General features: G+C 37.3%; 3 protein-coding genes across 4 annotated transcripts; all 3 read right to left on the bottom strand.

Annotated features, from left to right (window-relative positions):
• Nucleotides 1-3,516: 3,516 nt before the first annotated feature.
• Nucleotides 3,517-6,341, bottom strand: LOC145228115 (protein unc-93 homolog A-like). The gene is made up of 8 exons (XM_080093107.1): nucleotides 6,286-6,341; nucleotides 5,915-6,061; nucleotides 5,668-5,846; nucleotides 5,023-5,466; nucleotides 4,746-4,916; nucleotides 3,990-4,224; nucleotides 3,704-3,871; nucleotides 3,517-3,644 (listed from the first exon to the last, which is right to left on the bottom strand). The coding sequence occupies exons 1-8, from the start codon at nucleotides 6,326-6,328 to the stop codon at nucleotides 3,517-3,519; spliced, it is 1,515 nt and encodes a 504-aa protein (XP_079949233.1). The 5' UTR covers nucleotides 6,329-6,341.
• Nucleotides 6,342-9,877: 3,536 nt separating this feature from the next.
• LOC145228114 (protein unc-93 homolog A-like) lies at nucleotides 9,878-12,176 on the bottom strand. Its single transcript, XM_080093106.1, has 6 exons — nucleotides 12,062-12,176; nucleotides 11,548-11,667; nucleotides 11,244-11,390; nucleotides 10,985-11,163; nucleotides 10,330-10,758; nucleotides 9,878-10,216 (listed from the first exon to the last, which is right to left on the bottom strand). Exons 1-6 carry the CDS (start codon nucleotides 12,174-12,176, stop codon nucleotides 9,878-9,880), a joined length of 1,329 nt encoding a protein of 442 aa, XP_079949232.1.
• Nucleotides 12,177-14,338: 2,162 nt separating this feature from the next.
• Nucleotides 14,339-19,398, bottom strand: LOC145230044 (protein unc-93 homolog A-like). Of its 2 annotated transcripts, none has more exons than XM_080095405.1 (8): nucleotides 18,815-19,396; nucleotides 17,970-18,116; nucleotides 17,732-17,910; nucleotides 16,879-17,295; nucleotides 16,235-16,405; nucleotides 15,713-15,947; nucleotides 15,125-15,292; nucleotides 14,339-15,057 (listed from the first exon to the last, which is right to left on the bottom strand). In XM_080095405.1, the coding sequence occupies exons 1-8, from the start codon at nucleotides 18,924-18,926 to the stop codon at nucleotides 14,933-14,935; spliced, it is 1,554 nt and encodes a 517-aa protein (XP_079951531.1). In that variant the 5' UTR covers nucleotides 18,927-19,396; the 3' UTR covers nucleotides 14,339-14,932. The 2 variants fall into 2 exon arrangements, with proteins under 2 accessions (XP_079951531.1, XP_079951532.1); XM_080095406.1 differs by having other exon boundaries at nucleotides 14,970-15,057; nucleotides 15,121-15,292; nucleotides 18,815-19,398.
• Between the last annotated feature and the right edge of the window lie 1,052 nt (nucleotides 19,399-20,450).

The raw sequence follows: 20,450 nt of genomic DNA, 5'->3' as shown, positions 1-20,450 counted from the left end.
ACATTGTTATTTAAAGGGGCCCAGGAGGCCAAAATATACTTTTAAGGGGACACGGTCCATGAAAGGTTGAGAACCACTTGGCTTGTAAATCTGCAATCCAAACCAAACATTTAAAGCCCTTCCCTATGGATTTGATGGAGTTTCTGGGCAATAACATATGCTAATAAAAACAAAACATTACTGCTATACAACAGAATATCAACAGCCATGTATCAAATTCAAAATTCCACTATTTTTTTTTCTTTTTTAAAATTAATAGCTTATTTGAGCAAAACATGTAGTAGTCGGTTTCAGCCCTAAATATCAAATGAAACAGATAAAAATTCGACGACTCAGCAGAAATTTTGCGGTTGCACAACAATTGCAATTGTTGTCGATCATACGACGTCAAACATAATTTTTAACAAGGTAATTTCCCCCGACAAACAACCGCAAAAGGTCACGCTTGAATGGACAATTACCGGTGACGCATTCTTTTCAAATTTACGTCAACTATGACCATAGATTACTTACTTATCTATGCTATGACACGATGAACAAGGATGGCTATGCCGAACGGTACGCTACGATAGTACGGTACAGCACGCAGTAAAAAATATCAAAAAGTGCGGTAGGTAGGTAGCCTAGCCTACGTTCCTTCACCAGATCTGGTACGCATGACAAATGTTGATTATACGGTTATTTTTAAATCGTTACCACTTGCAGATAATATTGAAATTGCTTAAAATTTGAATCTAAATTGTTTATGACATGATTTCATCTCAATGTCACTGTACCAAGAGGAAAAGTTAATCACGTCACTGCTTGATATTTTGTGCTTACCGGGCTGACCGTTTTGCGAAAGGAGGGTTACACCATAGATAACTTACCTATATATGGTTACACGCTCTGTAGTCCCACTGAGGCAAAGGCGCGCGTTAGTTTACCGCAAACGAATCCGTTTGTCGTTCCATTGTAAATAGCGAGCAGAACAGTATAGAGATGTTTTCCGCTTGCAGCAAGTTTCACCGTGTCTTGACGGAGAAAATATAGAAACCTGCAAAATAGTGGAAATGGTAAAATGATTTAAATGGCTTCATGTGAAACCATTGGGCAGAAAGAAAACTTTCCTCTGGACACATCATTTAAATATCAGCTAAAAATGAAAACTCATTTGTGTAAAAAGAAACTAACTTGGCTATAGATATTCTTATTGTCAGATATGTCATTTTGTTTTTCTGCTAATGCGTTGCCTTTTTCCATCGCAAAAAGATGGAACATCATATACATATTCCTACTAGACCCAGCCGGATTTAACATTTTTTAGTTTCATCATTTATGACATCATCATCCAAATCCCAAGTAATTTCGCCAGGAATGCAAATGTAGAAAATTAGTATTGCCACAACCGTTAAGCCAGCAATTATACCGATAAACGGATGCTTTGTTGACGGGTGCATCGGATGATATTGGTCCTCATTCACAGTAAAACGTTAAAGTTAAAGGCGCTTCTTGTGAACTATAAGGTAGAAAATATTGCTATAGGTTCTTGGAAATATTAAGTATTAGGGAAATTTCCTTGCACATATCTGAGTTCGATGACGGCATGATAGTAGCCTGTGAACCTAACTATAGTTGTCCCCCAAAAGCTTAATATTGAGTCATTTGCAAAGTATGTGGTAATGATAGCCAGAGACGTCCACACCAACGCTTCGCCGAGACCTATGAAGAAGCAGGCAGGGACAAGAGTTAAGAACCCTTGAAAACATTTTTTTCAACAAACTTCTCCAAATGTCCCAACCAATTAAACGTGTGAATTATCTGAGTATATGTTACTGAGAATGTACATTAAAAAACCAACTACACCAATGATAAGAACGCGTTTGCAGCCAACTTTGTGTCCAAGAACTAGTATCGACAAAGCTGCCACGATGGATACGCATAGCATAGCATAGCATAGCATATAGCATATGTTGTCCCTTAAATACAACATAATATCTTTATGCTAGTAAAACATGATAGACTACTAATTGACAGACACAGCACGTGGAATAGAAAGTTAACCGATCATTAACAAATCATGTGACCACAAGAGGCACATCCGTGTATCGACAGAAGCAATAACCGTGAACCCACAAATCATACATTAGATGCGAACGTAGAAACACAGGAAAAGCATAAATAATTATGCACAACGAATAAGTGAATACTGTGTGGTCAAGTATAATGTAAACGAATAGGTAATATAAGTGCGTGAAGGAAAAAAAAGTATTCGAAAGCATAATAAATAAATCGTTAAAGGAATGATTAAAATTCGACTCACAACCCATTACTATTTGACATGCATAAAAAGTAGCATCACATCTAAACAAATAGTTGATAAGCTGATATTAAGACATCCTTATATTACCCAAATCACCATAGATGTTAGCATGTGAAATTTGTGCAGTGTAGAGACATTACCATGACGACCATTCCTTCTTTTAGGACATTTCCTGGTGTTTTGTTGGTGAAAAGATGTAGTCGAATGTTTTTTTTTTCGGTTCGCGGGTTCGCCCCGTTTACGTCCTGTTACAAGATTAAATAAACGTTCAAATCCCCATGTCAGACGAACAGTTGTGGAATTTAAAAAGTTGCAGTGTTTTTAACCTATTTACGAGTGAGGTTTCCTCTGGCATGAATAGTTTATTATTGGTTCATTGTTCTTGATTGATTTAGGCGTACGGCATTAACATATAGTAAGCGATGTTGTTTCTTAAGTAATGATACTAAATTTGAGGCTGTCAAGAACGTTATTACTGAGTTTAGGTGCATGCTGCACGGAACCAGAATCTACAAATAGGAAAATTTTACGCGTGGAAAAAACATCAAGTTTACGATTGATGTATTTTGCTTTAGCAACCATATAGCTATATGTAGCACCCGATTTTAAAAACTTTCCTGCGTGAACTAGCGACATGGAGAAATTTTAAATGAGGTCCGCACTAATATTTTAAGAGTTGCGGCAGCTATAGCTTAACTAATTCATTTACCAACACCATTGGCTGCTTTGGTTGCGTAAAAACCATTAATTTTAAAATCAAGGCCTGAATTAAATGCGATAATAGGTAACATTGCTGCATTTCCAAGTCCAGCACGCAATAATACAGCAAACCTCTCATGATTCGCCTAGAATTTTATTGTTATTAATTGCTCCAAAACCGTTACCAAAATAAGAACTGCTCTTGCGCCCTGGTGTAAGTATATTAATAAATTTCACTTTCACATTATCTAATAATCACAATGGACAGAAATTCAATGCAATTTGCAAGTTTGTGAGCCTTTCCATGCAGCATGTCGACGAATATTGTTTTACCACCCTATTAACTTGCACGGTAAAAACGTTTGCTGGTTAAAATACAAAAAAAAATAATTTTGAAATGTTTGGTGCACGAAACCGAAAACATCAACTCGTTTGGCAGCAAATGCAAGTAATCGTATCAAAACTGATGCTGCAAATGATAATAATGGTAAGGGTAACAAGAGAAGGGTGATGAATTAATCAAACGTCAGATCATCCAAGAGCAATTGTTCATCCGACGTCAATAATCTATAACGACTATTATTTTTCTTGTCGCTTTGAATCAACGGACATTGCTCTGGATAGTAGATCACTTGGGAAATGACTATAAAATACAGAGAAACCTGTACTTCAATGTGGTTCTAAACCCAAACAACTACTTACAGTAGGTTATCATTGCAGCAGCAAGCAATCCGAGCTGGATGTAGATTTTAACGTACACACAAAAGAAGGTGCTAACAGCGAACTGCCACATAAGACCGACACTGACGACGACATTCCACAAATTATAGGCCAGCTTGTCTTCGTCTTCAAAGTATTCCCCATAGAGCGCTAAGAAAGGCAATTGTGGTAATCGATCTTTTTCCTGAAACTGTTGTTACAAGCCTATGTATGCTGTGCGAAGACATTTTGCATAACTGGATGTCATTACACACATTAATAAACTTACCAATTACGAGTGTGTTCCAAACGGCAAGAGAAATTCCAAACATAGCAAAAAGTATGTATACAAGCCAAGTATTGGCTGCGGTGATGTTCCAGTTAAGACAAAATATATAGGTGGCGACATCTACCACAGAAGCAAGTAAAAACGGTATATTTCTTCCGTATTTGGCGGAAAACTTGCCGCATGCAACACAAGCAATGCAGGTAGTTGCAGAGAAAACCATCATACAGATTCCAACCTAAAAATAAAGAAATTTAAACTAAAAGATTTTTTTCAAGGTACTGTGATCCATCTAAAATAACGTCGAAATTTTGTTCCCCTTTCATAGTCTAGCAAATTAGCTGGTGGGAACTTGCAAACAAGCTTATCAATGCGCAGTATATTTTAAAGCAAAGTAATGTGTTACTTTATTCTTGTAGGGATTGTCCTGAATAGATCTCGAGTTCCCCCCTGTGGCAGACGTGGTGGGAGTTACCGACCCCTGCTCTACGTCGTCTCAAATATAAAGTAAAGACCAGAGTTAATGAACGTAACGATTGTCTTTATAGTATGTTAACTATTTTGTATCAATAACCATCTCATAAATCCAATGGAACTCGAACGGCCCGCTTACGGCAATGATCTACAACCTTTATATTTTTACAGAATCCGAAAGGTATAGATTTTGCGGAAGTTGATTGCAAGTTGACCGCAATTTTAAAAACTGTGACCACAATACAAGTCTAAACAGAAAGTAAAAACATGCTTCTGGAAACTCACGTGATCAACACCGAGAATACAGGAGGCAAATGCTCTAGTGAGTTCACCGGAACGAAGACCACTCAATGCTCCATTATAAACTGCCAGCAGAACAATAAGAAGGTGTTTTCCGCTTATAGCAAGTTTAAACGTGTCCGTCATTGATTGTACCAAAAATGAATATGTAGAACTCTGTAAAAAAGTTAAAAGCATTTCAATAAAATAAATGTCGTATATTTGGCTGAACTTAAAAAATATAAGAAACAAGAAGAAAAGCATGTAAGTGAGGTCAACTAACCTTGCAGTCAGTATTTTTTACATCACATTCGCCTTCATGTTTTACCGCTGATAAGTTTCCGTTGGTTATTATAAGTGATTTTTGATCAGGTTTTGCAGGTTTCCGCGATTTTTTCAACCCAATTGAATATATACTTATTTTAGTCGTATCTTCAACGATGTTATAATTCTCTAAATCCCAAGCAACTTCGTCGGGAATGTAAAAGTAGAAAAGTAGTATTGCGACAATGCTCATGCCAGCAATTATGGCAATAAACAGGTATTTTGTTATCGGGTATGTCGGATGATATTGCTGCGCATTTGCTTTCGTAATGTTGGGTATTTGACAGTCGTTGGCCCCGCAAACAGTTAAGTCGCGAGGTTCCGAAGTAATGTTTGATGTGGATTCATTTGGATGCGAACGGTCAATGTGCAACACAACGAAACTGATGGCGCTTCCTGTTAACTACAAACATATTTAATAAACTATTAAAAGTAAATCAAACTATAAAAAATAATAGGGAGGTTAAAAACAGTAAATCACTTTTGCTATAAGGAATAATAGCAAAATTACATTTGTCTTTACAAAAGGTGCAAAATTAAACTGTTTTACTTTAATAAACCTTTTTTGAAATTCAGTTTAATACTCTTGTTTTCCTATTTTTACCGTGCTTAGTTCGATTACGGCATGGTAATAGCCTGTCAATCTTCGCAGTTGACTTCCAAAACTTTCGTTTTCATTATGTTGCTGTTTTGCAAAGTATGCGACGACAATAGGCAAGGCTGTCCAAACCCAAGCTTCGCCAATGCCCACAAAGAAACCAGCCGGAACAAGAGTTATGTATCCTACAGACAATGTCAACAACAAACTGACAAAAACAATTGACAAAACACGTAACTTGTGAAAAGGTTACCTGAATATAGGTTGGCAAGAATGTAGATTAAATATCCCACTTCGCCAATCATTAAAAGGCTTTTGCAGCCAACTTTGTGTCCAAAAGCTGGGGTAGGCAAAGCAGCAACGATGGACACTGCATAGCATATGGCAAGCGATGTAGTTCCTGTGTAACACATGCAGTGGTTTCTGCTAGCGAAGACGGTATCACTTGACGTATAAATAACGTCTTCAAAGTGTGGTGAACTACATCTTCACATGGAAACAACAAGCTGTACATATTTTGTGCGCTTTGCTTTGATGGTTTTGCAGACAAGTTTAGAGCAAATGTAAAACGTGCATGTAAACAATTGTAAAATAAATCTTTCTGTTGTGTATAAAGACACTTACCCACACCATTTTTGATATTGAAACTTGATGACAAGTCTACCATTGTGTAGTTGGCGGCAAAGCAAAAGAAGACCCCGATTAAAAACAGCACAAAGTATTTTTTACTTGACATCTTCACTTCTATATAAACAAAAAAGAACGGAGGTTAATACACGTCTCTCCACATGCAAAAACATACAGCTTGTCTATACTATATGTTGGTTTTGTGGAATGTGGTCTTAATACATAACACAGATGGATTAATCCTATAAGCCATGGGTGCACAAACTTTTTGTTATGAGGGCCGCATCGCAGATCCTTTTCAACAACGGCCGTCAAGTGTTCGTTTTTGTTTCAAAATTATTAAATTCCTGATGTAACGAAATAGGTTTATCTTATATAGGCTACATAACTTCTAATGACGCCTTAAAAGCCCAGATCAATTTCTAACTTGCTGCACAGATTTAGCTGCACAGTCTGGCGATTAGTCTAATCCAGGGGTGGGCAAACTACGGCCCGCGGGCCGCATGCGGCCCGGCAAAGGAGTTTATGCGGCCCGCCAAATGTTAGCAAATTTTAAAAAGAAAGTTGCTGAGCAACGCTGAATAGTATTATAAGCACAGGCGTAGAGTTTTAAAAAATACCGAAGGTGCGACTTGCCGATACCTATACCATATGCAGAATCTGTACCAGTACCATACTTTGGAACTATAAACACAGATACGTTTTATATGTTTTAGCCTGTTGTTTCTGCCACGTTATTATACAAATCGTCACTTGACACAATTTCTTCGTTCGATAAAAGTAAAAGCTATTCACGTTTTCAATTACAGCCCACTTTGCACTGTTGACGCCAAAACTTTGGTCACTTTGGATCAAGTTTAGGAGTACATTGCAAACGGACATTAAACACGGCTTTAGAATCGTTAACACAGACCCGCTCGCTTTGTTTAATGTTGGCGCAAGGAATTTATTCACAAAAAAACGTGGTGTAGCCTATGTTGCAAGAAAAGCCTAATTGTAGCGTTTCAACCAATGTTTCTTCAAACAAAGTGATAACAAACGTATTTGCACATATCTGAAAATATACTATGTTAATATTTTGGGCTAAATCAGGGGTGCACAACCTCCGGTCGTACGACCATATGCGGCCGCGGAGACGAGTTTGTGCGGCCGTGACCTTGTATGTTAAAATATATATACTGGCTGCCGTGACGTGACTAAAAGTATTTTGCCAAATATTTCGATTTTCAAACTGCTAAAACGAGATTTCGTGAGACTGGCCATATGCGCAAGGCTTTTTATCCGCTTATTGTGAGCAAACAATGCGAAAAGAACAGGTACCGTAATCGTCACAATATAGATTATGACGTCATAAACAGTTATCTCCATTCAGTTAAACTTATACACCTTTTTTTTAGGCGGCTTTAAATGGTATATATATATATGATATAAATCTAATTTTTTACACCAGTAAGTAATTGGGGGCCGTTGGTGAAATACTATGCGGCCCCATAAGATTATGAACATTTGAATGCGGCCCTTGCACTGAAAAGTTTGCCCACCCCTGGTCTAATTTATGTTGTGACGCTTGTGGCACCTGTTTTTCCGCATTGTTTGCACACAATGGGCGCACAAAAAATCTAACGCCTATACGGCTGATAATACTCTTTTCAGTACCACAAAATCTGTTTAGAACAGAATAAAAATCAAATATTTAGCAAAAGAGTTTTATTTACGTCACGGCTGGCAGTACATATGTTTTAATAAATATGTTCACGGCCGCAGGTTGTGCACCCCTGCTGTAAGCCTATTTGCTCCGTAGGCTATAACTTTATCTGAGTAGTTGTTTTTATGGGCGCTATCATAAACTAAAATCATAATAAATTGCACGTTCTTTCAAAATAAAATATTCATATACCTTAAATCTGAATCAGATGAAGCAAACTATGCACCCCAAAATGAAAAGGATGTCACTGAACTTTTCGGCTTTTGTTTCAAATCTATTGGTTGGTATGGATTACCATCCTAATTTGGAAAAGTCCTATTTTAGGGACTGCTTGACTGAACAGTACGTGGTTGTAATGTCCAACATCAAGTGCCATATGTGAAGTCGGCGTAAATTTTAGACATATGCAAAGAATCCCCAGTCTGAAGGGCAATTTCTTTAGACTTTACAGCCAACTAACCAAAACAGCGAATAATAAGGACCCAATAACAGTGATTTCTTTTCGCCACTGCAATGTTTAAAAAATCGAGGAGGTTATAGATGTAATCAAAATGCTTAAAACCACCAACGGTTAGAATGGTACCTAATGTCAAAATCCCATCTGCAAATGCCTGATTGTCACAGCGTGATCACAATAACATTCCATGAACTTGTATTCAACTAATCTGAGGTTTTCAAGTCTATATCGATTCAAATTGGTACCTTGCATTAATCTTCTTATTTGTTTCGTTTAGTGAACTTACCTGCGCACATCAACAACTTTTTATGTTAACCTTATCTACCAGTAAGGCATTTGTTGCCTGAACTGCTGAATTGAGCTTTTTATGAGCGCATGTCACACAACGCTTTGTAAATACGACGTGGCTGCGACGCTTTCAACCTTGACGATCACCAGACATCCAAACCACGAACAAAGGTGTTTGAAACTTCAAGTTTGGGGGTAAAACTGCGAAGGACATTCCTTGGGTTTGTTGGTAGCACAATTTAATCTTCTTGCTAGTCATCAAGTTTTTTACATATTTAAACGACTTAAACCCAAAATAACGTTTTGTTCTAAATCGAATGCAACAAGACAGTTTGTATCATGACAATAATGTGGACTATTTGTACAACAAATTGATTAGACTTTATTATAAAAATGTAGAAACGAGGTGATTTATTTCATTTCACATAAATAAAATAACTTATATGTTAGGTTGCTTTTGCAAAAACAAAAAACAGGCCGTTCTTTAGGTTGATACATTGCATTTAAATTAAGTTGAGGAGTGGAAGACGTTCGAATTGCAAATGGTAATGATGGTAAGGGTAACAAGAAAAGTGTGTTGAAATTAATTAAAGGTCAGATCATCCAAGAGTAATTGTTCATCCGACGTTAATAATTTATGACAATTATTTTTTTTCTTGTTGCTTTGAATCAACCAGCCTTGTTCGGGATAGTAGATCACTTGGGAAATGACTAAAAAATTCATATTATTGCACAAAAATGAAATTTTGGGGAAAACGGAAACCTTATTCTACATCACAAATACCCACAGTAAGTAATCATTGCAGCACCCAGCAATCCGAGTTGGATGTAGATTTTAACGTACACGCAAAAGAAGGTGCTAACAGCGAACTGCCATGTATAACCCATACTGACGACGACATTCCACAAATTGTAGGCCAGCTCGAAACGTCACAATCCAAATTTTAAAACAAACTATAATACAAGCAGAAACAAAAGAAAAATATGTGCACTCTTTACAAACTCATACTGAACGCATAAATATAGCTGCCGTAAAATATTTCATTAAAACGCAAACTAAATTTGATGGATTATTCAGTTGATATAGTAGCCTAGTTTTATAAGCAAATTATCTAATAAAAAAGTATTTAGGATACTTTTTATTTTTTAAAAACAGATGTTTTAATACACATGTCCACAGCAGTATAAATCTGTATCTGTGGCCGCAGAATGTTCACTTCTGTTCTAACGCTAAGCATATTAAAATTTTGAAGCCCAAAACAGTTAGATTTCGTCACTAAATTCCCTTTATTTGTTGTAGTACTCACGTGATCAACACCAAGAATGCAGGAAACAAATGCTCGAGTCAGTTCACCGGAATGAAAACCGTTCAATGTCCCACTGTAAATAGCCAGCAGAACAATGAGAAGGTGTTTTCCGCTTATAGAAAGTTTAAACATGTCCTTTACTGATTGTACCATCAATGAATATGTAGAAATCTTTGAATGAAAATAGTGACGTATATTTGCCCAAACTCAATAAATAGTACAAGACAAATTGATTAATCCTGGCAATGCAGAAGTTTAAAGTGCATGTAAATAAGTCAACTAACCTTGCAGCCATCATATTCGACTTCTTGTTTTACCGCTGATAAGTTTCCGTTGGTTATTATTAGTGATTGTCGATCAGATTTTGCAGGTTTCCACGATTTTTTTAACCCAATTGAATATACATTTACTTTAGTGGTATCTTCAACGATGTTATTCTCTAAATCCCATGCAACTTCATCGGGAATGTAAAAGTAGAAGAGTAGTATTGCGATAATGCTCATTCCAGCAATTATGGCAATCAACAGATATTTTGTTATCGGGTATGTCGGTTGATATTGCTGCTCATTTGCTTTCGTGACGTTGGGTATTTGACAGTCGTTGGCCCCGCAAACCGCCAGGTTGAGAGCTACTGGGGTAAAGTTTGAAATAGATTGATTCGAAAGCGATCGGTCAATGTACAGCAGCACGAAACTGATGGCGCTTCCTGTTAACTACAAAGGTAACTTTAAAACTACTAAAATTAAAGCAAAACTACAAAAAATAAGTAAGTTATGTCAAAAAAATTTATAAGCACCCATAAATTTTCAAACTACTGAAGGTTCGCCATAAGGACATATACCAAAATTTCTCTGAAAGGTGCAAAATATATTGCACTCTTAAAACCTTTTGTAAAAATTGGCTTAAAGGCATAACAATATGTTTGAAAATATTTTTAACCGTGCTTAGTTCGATGACCGCATGGTAATAGCCTGTCAATCTTCGCAGTTGACTTCCAGAACTTTCGTTTTTGTCTTGTTGCTGTTCTGCAAAGTATGCGACGACAATAGGCAAGGCTGTCCAAACCCAAGCTTCGCCAATGCCAAAAAAGAAACCAGCCGGAACAAGAGTTATGTATCCTACAGACAAAGTTAATCACAAACTGATAAAAAAGAATGGACAAAACACGTAACTTGTAAAAAGGTTCCATATATGTTACCTGAATATAGGTTTGCAAGGATGTAGATTAAATATCCCACTTCGCCAACTATTAGAAGGCGTTTGCAGCCAACTTTGTGTCCAAAAGCTGGGGTTGGCAAAGCAGCAACGATGGACACCGCATAGCATATGGCAAGCGATGTGGTTCCTGAGAAATACATGCAGTGGTTTCTGCTAGCGAAGACGGTATCACTTGACGTATAAATAGCGCGGAGAAACATGCAAACAGTAACCTGTGAGCTTACGTTTTTGACATGTATACAAAAAATGACAGTATAAATATTTTTGCGTATAAAAACACTTACCCAGACCATTTTTGACATTGAAACTTGATGACAAATCTACCATTGTATAGTTGGCCGCAAAGCAAAAGAAAACGCCAATCAAAAACACCACAAAGTATTTTTTACTTGACATCTTCACTTCTATGTAAACAAAAAAGTAATAAGGTTAATAACATACAGTTTATTAAAATAGACAGCTGCAAACGCAATGTCGGTGTTGTTAAATGACCGTTTAGAATAAAATTTTTACTTATACACTACACAGCATGGTGCAACATATATAAGCCTATGTGGAGAGCATACTTTTCGTATCTGTTCTCAATATAGGCGCTGTTATAAAGTTATAACTTATGAAAACATATATCTTTTGTAAATCAAATGATTACATACCGTACTTGACCACTATTCAAACCCCTTTGCGAATTCCTGATTGTCACAGCTTATAGGTACAATAATTCATTTAAATATCCTTTCGTCAAAACCATCAATTCAAATCCATACTGTGTCCTGATCTCCAATTTTTAGGCATTGTTACCTGAAATGCCCAACTGAGCGCATGTCACTAGGCCGCGTAAAGACGGCGTGGCTGCAATGCTTTCAACCTTGACGAACATGAACTCGAATAAGCATCTTACCGGTTCACCAGACATCTCAAACCACAAAAGGTGTGTGGAAGTTCCAATTTGAGCTTCGATGAACCGCGGGTTTGTTGGCAGTACAATTTAACCTTTTGACATGTCACCCCTAAAACAAAAAAAATATTATCGGATTAAACGCCCTAAACCCCAAATAAACGTGCTATGCACTCGACGTATCCTTCTTGCTCTTAATTAAATGTTTTGTTTGTGTGGATACAATAATGACTGTAGGCAATATGTGCAAATACCAGTTCATAAAATTGTGAGACTTACAAGTGGCAGCTTAATCGTTTTGAGGACTTCGGTTTAACGCAGAAAAGACAAAGTGGGGAATGGTGGTTTCACAATAGCAAACGGGTCGGTCTGTTAAACACAAACGGACTACAGCAAGAACATTGCCAACTTTGGCTGATCTGAACGAGGAAGCATGAAGATATTTTGATTTAAACTTGACATATTCGGTTCGGTCGGTTTTGCAAATCCAACCATTGCGATCTAATCTATAAAAACACAGAACGTTACAACTATTACACACGAATAGAAATACGCCTAAAAACACCAAGGTCACGCATAAAAAGAATCACGTTAATGACCTGAAAATGCAGCCCATACCGACTCAAACCCAAATGTACGAGCCCAAAACCCGTCCAGAATATTTTTTTAAAACTAAGCCCGAAAATTGGTGAAACTTTGGCAGATATGCTGCCTAGTTTGGAGTCGCGACCAAATCTAGCCTGTTTTTAATCAATCCTGAACCTTATCTAATACATGATGATATTCGCCCGTCACGCAAAACCCAATGAGAAAAAGGGGGAGAGCAAAACACAGAGCGACCGGTAAGTTACGAACCACTTGTACAGTATAAGTTTACTGGTGGTATCAACTGTAATTGGGAGTTCAATCACACGAGGCATATGTACATTTAAATTCACACATAAGGTAATAATATGCGCTACGTAGTAAAAAATGCGGTTTATTCTGACAGAAAAATAACAAAACAAGCTACAAAAACACAAGTGAACAGTCGAACAATGAACCTTAAGGAATAAAGATTAACGGGTTTTTATTTTTAGTATTGATCAAATCCTGAATATTCTCCATAAAGTTCTTAACCGCTTTTCGACAATGTAATTTTTTTACGGGGTTTGAACCCAGGAACCTCCCGGGACGAATCCCGATCAGGTTTTTTTATGTCTGTATTTGGGTCAGGCGCGCCAGGCCTTTCGGCCAAGTTCCTGCCCTTCGACAATGTAATGCATTATTTTTTAATGTGTTAAATATTTTGCCCCACCTTGTGACGATCTTGTCGCAATCCCAAATATACATGTGTTAAGCCTCATCTAGCTTTCGAAGTGTCCCGTGTCTGCGTGGTTTTGTTGTGTGGCTTTTTTACAATGCATGTTGTCGTAAAGAAAAGGAAAGCAATAGGTCAGATTTATCTGAGTAAGCAACGTGTATTTTTCAGGAATACCACGGTTTTTATGCTACCCCAAAAAAATGTGTGAAGGTAGCGAGGAAAAGGCAAATAGAGACAAATTTAAGATTTGACCGACGAGATCTAGGGTCATCAAAAGCGTTATAGGGGCATGCAAACTACGCGTCGTGGTTTAACTTATCTGGCCCGCCGTGAAAAAGAGTTTGGTGACCCTGCACTAAAACTTACTGTGGTAGGCACGAAATTTCGTTAACGCAAATTTAATGTTATTTTGTATTGGCGTTAAAACCACATTGTGTTGAAGCTAAAATAAATTTGTATGTTTGAATGAAAGTTGTGATGTTGCACTCAGTACAAAATAGACGTGATTCATTAGTATCTAACATTTTTACTTTCCGTTTTGGACAGCAAGCAAAATGTTAGTTAGTCACGACAAAGTAACTCACATTCAACAAGACTAAACTGAACCAGTACAGTATATACCCCGGATAAAGGCGTTAAATCGTAAACATGTGCTCCTGCGATTGGCTCTTGCACAATTCCCACACAAAGCATGCATGATAGTCAATTAAATTGGCAAAAAATGAATTTAGGAAATAGTTACTAAAATACACCCATGGTTTTTCATTAGCTCTCTGTAGATTTTGATTAAATGTTAAATACTGCAGTTCATTGCGAACCAAAACAAGCAGGAACGGACTTTGAATCGTGGCACAGTATGCAGCAGCACAGACGAACCTACAAAAGTCTGGTTGGTTTTATTTTGCCCAAGCTGCTTTCCAGATATTTTACGAAAAACTTTCTTTAATACACAGAAAGGAGATAGTCCGACATTAAAACAAGTGAAACGAACTGAAAAAGTACAAATCAAACTAAAGCGTAATTTTGCGCCAAGTCATACAAAAGAGTCCCCTTCGAGTTAGTGCAGTGGCACCACGGATATAAAATAAGTTATTAAGTCTTCAACATGAGTTACAAATCGCTTTCCAAAAAAGAATCCTCAAATCCTATTTGCAAAAAGCTGCCATGCTTTCACAAAAAAACTGTTTGTATTGACATGGCCTTTATAACAGCAATAAATGAACAGCAACCTTATTCATCAACCTAATGTACTGATAAAATGATAAACAAAAATTAAATTGGTTTCTAACGTTCAAACATAAAGATATCCTGTGATACCGATTGTCAAGTTTTTGTTATAAAACTGAAAATGGGTTTTAACATAGGTTCAAATTCGGAGGTGGTTATAAACAACGGTCATGAATCATAATAAAATGAACGCAGATATAGAAAATAGCGATGATGGTAAGTGTAACATGAAAGATATGATGCATCATTCGCCAGATGACCTATTCGCCAGGAGCATGTTTTTCTCCGAGAATTCGCCACATTTATTCTTTTTCTTCTCGGTTTGAATCAACCGACATTGTTCAGGATAAAAAATCACTAGAGAAATTACTGCAAATATAAAATAGGGCATAAAAATGCGTTTTGAAATGTGCATCTTAACCAAATGAATACCTACAGTAAGTTATCATCGCAGCACCCAGCAATCCGAGTTGGATGTAGATTTTAACGTACACACAGAAGAAGGTGCTAACAGCGAACTGCCACATAAGACCGATACTAGTTAAGACATTCCACAAATTGTAGGCTAGCTTATCTTCGTCTTCAAAGTATTCCCCATACAGTGCTGCAAAATGTAATCGTGATAATACAATACAACAATTTTGCCGTCGGTTAAACATGCTCCGTACACCTTTAGTTTTTCAGTTACTTGGGATAGATATTGGAGTGAGTGCAATGCTTGTGAGCATCTCGTACAAATAATTCGTTATACTTCAGCAGGCCACACATGCGGACTATCAGGAACATTTTTTTACGATCACAACGTAACTAAGTATAAATGGAATCTGGTACTACAGAAAATTTTCAAATGTATTTTTGTCAAAAGTAGCAATAAAAAATGGCGTATTGAATTATATCGCAATATTTTTGTGCAAAAAGTATCGGGTTGCGAAACGGGTATCGAACGACCCTGTTGCAGGGATCAACCCCGTCGTTATCCTCGGCTTGCTAATGTATACACAAAGTATCATACTAACATACTAACCAACAATAAGCGTGTTCCAAACGGCAAATGCAACGCCAAAAGTAGCAAAAACTATGTATACAAGCCAAACATTGTCTGTGGTGATGTCCCAGTTAAGGCAAAACACGTAGGTAACGGCTTCTATAGCAGTAGCGAGTAAAAATGGTAAGTTTCTTCCGTATCTGGCTGCAAATTTGCCGCACAACACACAAGCAACGCCAGCAGTCACAGCGTAAATCATCATGCATAAGCCAACCTGAACAGAGACAAAACATGAAAGCATTCACCACGGAATTTTGTGCTTTTACCATTTTTAAGGATATTTAAGTCTTGCACATCGGGATAAATATACAATATAAGTTATTGTGACTTGGTGAAAAAACGATCATTACCTATTAATAATTCTTTAGGAAAGTTGTTTTTCAATTAATTCAAACTTTTACACGCAAACCACAAGCCCTTGGAAAGATCAGATTGTTAAAAAATATTCACTTTGCATAGTTTTTTTAAAACATTTTTGGTCTCTCGTTTTTTTGTACTCACATAATCAACACCTAGAATGCAGGACGCAAAAGCGCGCGTGAGTTCACCAAAAAGAAATCCGTTTGATGTTCCATTGTACAAGGGTAGCAGAACAACGAGGAGATGTTTTCCACTCACAGCAAGTTTAAACGAATCCACAACGGATTGTACCAACAATGAACATATGGAAGTCTGTAAAGGTATTTCAGTGATAAAAAGTGAAGAAAACTAAGCGCCCTTGACCTAAGAAAATAAAAGCCTTGAAGGCCTTTTTATGTTGGTTTTGATATTATGCAAATAAAAAAAGTATGTTGAGACAGACGATAGTTTATTTACAAACTCAGTACATTCCTAAAACAATATGATTTTTTCTTTTCGTTTTTTTTTCGGAAGGACAATGATCCCTTTTTTAATACTTTTGAAGCGATGGTGCTACATCTTTCGGCACGGTCGAAATCGCATGCAGATGCCCTGTAATTAGTGATTGGACTGACTTAAAATATAAATCGTACACTTTACAATTGCAAATAATTCGGTCATCTAAATTAAAAATCAAGGTTGCTGCAATTCTGCAGTTTCTTTCCATGAGTAGCCAATGGTGTCAGTACTGGGTATAAAATGTGTTTATAAAGCGAAGTGTGTTGGTCTATGTAAAAGAAACTAACTTGGTTATTGCCACATTCTCTTTCTTGTCTTTCTGCTACCGCTTTGCTGTTTACAAGCGATTTTGCGGGAATATCCGAACTAGATTGTTTTGTCTCCGCCGAAGAAACCTGTGTTGTATTGTTATAATTTTCTTCGTTTTCCTCCAAATCCCAGTCAATATCATCCGGAACATAAAAGTAGAAAATAAATAAAGCGATAACGTTCATTCCAGCAACTATTGCGACAAAAATATGCTTCGCTAGTGGGTGCACTGGGTGGTATCGCTGATTGTTTGCCCTCGTAATGTTGGCTAATTGACAGTCGTTAGCCCCGCAAACCGTTAGGTCGCGAGATTCCGATGCATTGTTTGATGAAGATTGGTTTGAGAGCGATCGGTCAATGTGCAGCACAGCAAAACTCAAGGCGCTTCCTGCAAACTAGATAAGCAGGTGTAAATATAAGGCATGGTGTATTAGTTGGACAAGTCAAATAAGAAACTAGACTCGGGAGCACTAGTATGACTTGTACATCAAGATGCTGTACAGCAGTGATCGGCAACCGCCTGTCCGCGGCCCTGTACCGGTCCGCGTGGAGTTTGTTACCGGGCTGTATAATTTTTCAGGTAAAATGCTACAAAACACTTTGCTTATGTATCCCGGGGATGATAAACTAATTTTTGCGTTTTTTATTGCTAAATATTTGTAGTTTTTTGAAGACCGGTCCGTTATCAAATTTTAGTTTCAAAAACGGTCCGCAGTGCAAAAAAGGTTGCCGACCCCTGTTGGACAGTGTACGGATACACTTACACACATTTCAGTCATTTTCTTCCTGTATATTTTTAAGTTTGCTAAATAATAAAATGTTCATATTTACCGTGCTGATTTCAATGGCGGTTAGGTAGAAGGCGGTGAATCTTCGCAGATGAAAATCAAAACTCTCTTTTTGGTTCTGCTGCTGCTTGGCGAAGTACGCTGTGACAATAGGCAGGGCTGTCCACACCCACGCTTCGCCAAGGCCCAAGAAAAGCCCAGCCGGAACAAGAGTTGCAAATCCTGCAAACAAATTTCTGCAATAAACAAACGTATTTAAACGTTATGCACAATTCACTTACGTGAGTACAAGTTAGCGAGAATGTATATTAAAAATCCAAAGGCACCAATCATGAGAAGTCGTTTGCAGCCTACTTGGTTTCCAAGAATTGGAGTAACCAGAGAAACTACGACAGCCATCCCATAACATACTGCAAGCGATGTCGTACCTTGTAAGCGAAACAAACCATTGGATTTGGAAAAGCATGTTTTGCAAAAAAGCGACACAACAAGCCCCGCAGACACGCGACACATCAAATGGCATTAAATGTTGCTTATTTGCTTATATATGGGATTGCGGCAAGGTTATTACAAGGTGGGGCAATATACAATACACTGTCAAAGTCGTTGTTGCTAGATGATATTACCAAACAGGTTATAAATGTCTCATAACATGTTGATCAATGTTGCAAAATAAAACAAAGCTTTACAGCTTTCTACATGCATGGTTAAAATCCTGTTTTTCCCTTTTTTGCACAACCTTGCTTTGTCTCAGAGCCAACAACGTCAAATGCATTTTTTCTACCTCGCCCTCATGTCCTAAAATTTTCACAATTTAATTTAAAATATAAATAAAGATTTTGTTAAGCCAAAATTCACAAAAACTTAGCTAGGTATATTGGAAAGCTGATTGTGTTGTAACGTTCCGCTATTTTTCATGGTAGCCTATTTTACATTACTTGTATATATGTAAATATAATCTCCAAAAAATTCCTGGTTTGATATTTTTACAAGGAAAATTGCAACCTGTCCTCAAAATTTGCGATTTCTCAAAACTTATTTCAAACAAGTTTCTAGCCAAAGTAAATGAGTAACAAAGGTAAATTGAAGATAAAAATGTACAAAAATCACAATATTTTTCACTTACCGACACCTTCATCAATATTGAAACTTGACGATACATCAGTGATTGCAGTGTCTGCAGCAAAGCAAAAGAAGACGCCTAACAAAAACAGTACGAAGTATTTTCCACCGGGCATTTGAACGACAAACGGATAAAACAGGTGACACGTCCTTTTCTGTTCCCTGGTAAGCTAAAAAGTGTGACTGGCGGTCGCTCCGTTAAATACTTTTATTTAATCTTTTGTAAAGAGATTGAAAAAAAATAATACTTTTATTTAATCTTTTGTAAAGAGATTGAAAAAAAAATACTTTTATTTAATCTTTTGTTTAGGGATTTAAAAAAACAAATACTTTTATTTAATCCTTTGTAAAAAGATTGAAAAAAAAATAGGGGGTTATTTACTGACTTACTAAGCAAGCCATGCTATACCATAACAACTATAACAAAATGCGACTATACCATATTCCGACGAAGCACGCTCTACAATCACATGCTTAACGCAACCAACCGCGTCCTTTTTACCAGCACGAGGTCCTATTAAGACTTGTTAAAGAGATATTGCTGTAGTTTTAAAGCTTGCGTAAAAATGACTAGGTACCACGACGTAAACTCTTCGTGACTATTTCCTGCAGTGATAAAACAACCTTACCGACCACAGCGAACGAAGAAACAATGCAAAAAATAAGACACAATAGAACAAAACAACAAAGGGGGTTAGAACAAAACATCAAAGATAGTTTGAATATATCTAAAACAAAGGATTTTCATTTTGAAACGTCCAGAAAGCACAATATTGGATCATAAAAAAGGAACCGTTTATTTGCTCCTCCCTGTTCCCCATGTCACCACGTTGTATAGATTTTACGAAGTTTCGTACGATACCGCTACAAACAAACCGAAATATCCACGGTGGTCGCCACCGTGCTTTAGAAACCCAAGGTGGCGGCGCCATGCACCATGTTTATTTTGAAAATCCATTGGTACGTAAATGGGATTGGACGCATTAATTGCATTCGGGAAGCTAAAAAATTGCTCGCGGGTCGTTGGATTGTCCATCCTCGTTTACCAGGATAGGAACAAAGACGCTTGAAAATACAAAACAGTCCACCAAAAAGAAATGCGTATGACGTTCCATTGTACAAAGATAGCAGAACAATGAGCAGAGGTTTTCCGCTCAAAACAAAACAGTATGAGTCGTGAAAGTATGTAAAAAATAACGACATGTCTTAACAGAAACATCAACACGATACAACAGTCCTTGATTCTGTAGCGACAACATGCCAATACCGCCATGTTGTATAGCCTTTTCCACAAAGAAACCACACCCGCGTACAGAAGGCTAAATAACTAGCTTCCCGTACGCCTTAGAATATACACCCCTCCCGCCCAATATGCGCCAAGTTCATCCTGACCAATCATTACGCCCTTGACCGCTCGCTACCAAGCCCTATCCTACAAGCAAGGTGTCGACCTAGAAGCATTTGCAGACAGATTTCACCGCCCTTACTCTGTTAAACCACAACCTACCAATAAAACTGATGACAAATTAGATGAACTGATAGCCATGGTACGCGAGCTAATCATCGCGATCACAAGGCCAAAAAAAAATAAAACAACTTATTATATACTGATTTTTTTTTTCTGTGTGGCTGACCATTGT

This window comes from Phallusia mammillata, chromosome 5 (assembly GCF_965637545.1).
Source record: "Phallusia mammillata chromosome 5, kaPhaMamm4.hap1.1, whole genome shotgun sequence".
NCBI lineage: Eukaryota > Metazoa > Chordata > Ascidiacea > Phlebobranchia > Ascidiidae > Phallusia > Phallusia mammillata.
The sequence above is the reverse complement of the archived record's forward strand: the minus strand, read 5'-3'. Positions and strand labels throughout refer to the sequence as shown.

What these genes read in the sequence shown, in the direction of transcription:
- LOC145228115 (XM_080093107.1), bottom strand. Translation starts at nt 6,328, where the DNA reads ATGGTAGACTTGTCATCAAGTTTCAATATCAAAAATGGTGTGG. An exon ending in CCGTAATCGAACTAAGCACG is followed by an intron (nt 5,467 to 5,667) that starts GTAAAAATAGGA and finishes ATATGTTTGTAG; the next exon opens with TTAACAGGAAGCGCCATCAG. An exon ending in GTATTCTCGGTGTTGATCAC is followed by an intron (nt 4,225 to 4,745) that starts GTGAGTTTCCAG and finishes CTTTATTTTTAG; the next exon opens with GTTGGAATCTGTATGATGGT.
- LOC145228114 (XM_080093106.1), bottom strand. Translation starts at nt 12,176, where the DNA reads ATGTCTGGTGAACCGGTAAGATGCTTATTCGAGTTCATGTTCGTCAAG. An exon ending in CGGTCATCGAACTAAGCACG is followed by an intron (nt 10,759 to 10,984) that starts GTTAAAAATATT and finishes TTACCTTTGTAG; the next exon opens with TTAACAGGAAGCGCCATCAG. An exon ending in TCGAATATGATGGCTGCAAG is followed by an intron (nt 10,217 to 10,329) that starts GTTAGTTGACTT and finishes TTTCATTCAAAG; the next exon opens with ATTTCTACATATTCATTGAT.
- LOC145230044 (XM_080095405.1), bottom strand. Translation starts at nt 18,926, where the DNA reads ATGCCCGGTGGAAAATACTTCGTACTGTTTTTGTTAGGCGTCTTCTTT. An exon ending in TCTCGCTAACTTGTACTCAC is followed by an intron (nt 17,911 to 17,969) that starts GTAAGTGAATTG and finishes ATTTGTTTGCAG; the next exon opens with GATTTGCAACTCTTGTTCCG. An exon ending in CCGCCATTGAAATCAGCACG is followed by an intron (nt 17,296 to 17,731) that starts GTAAATATGAAC and finishes CTGCTTATCTAG; the next exon opens with TTTGCAGGAAGCGCCTTGAG.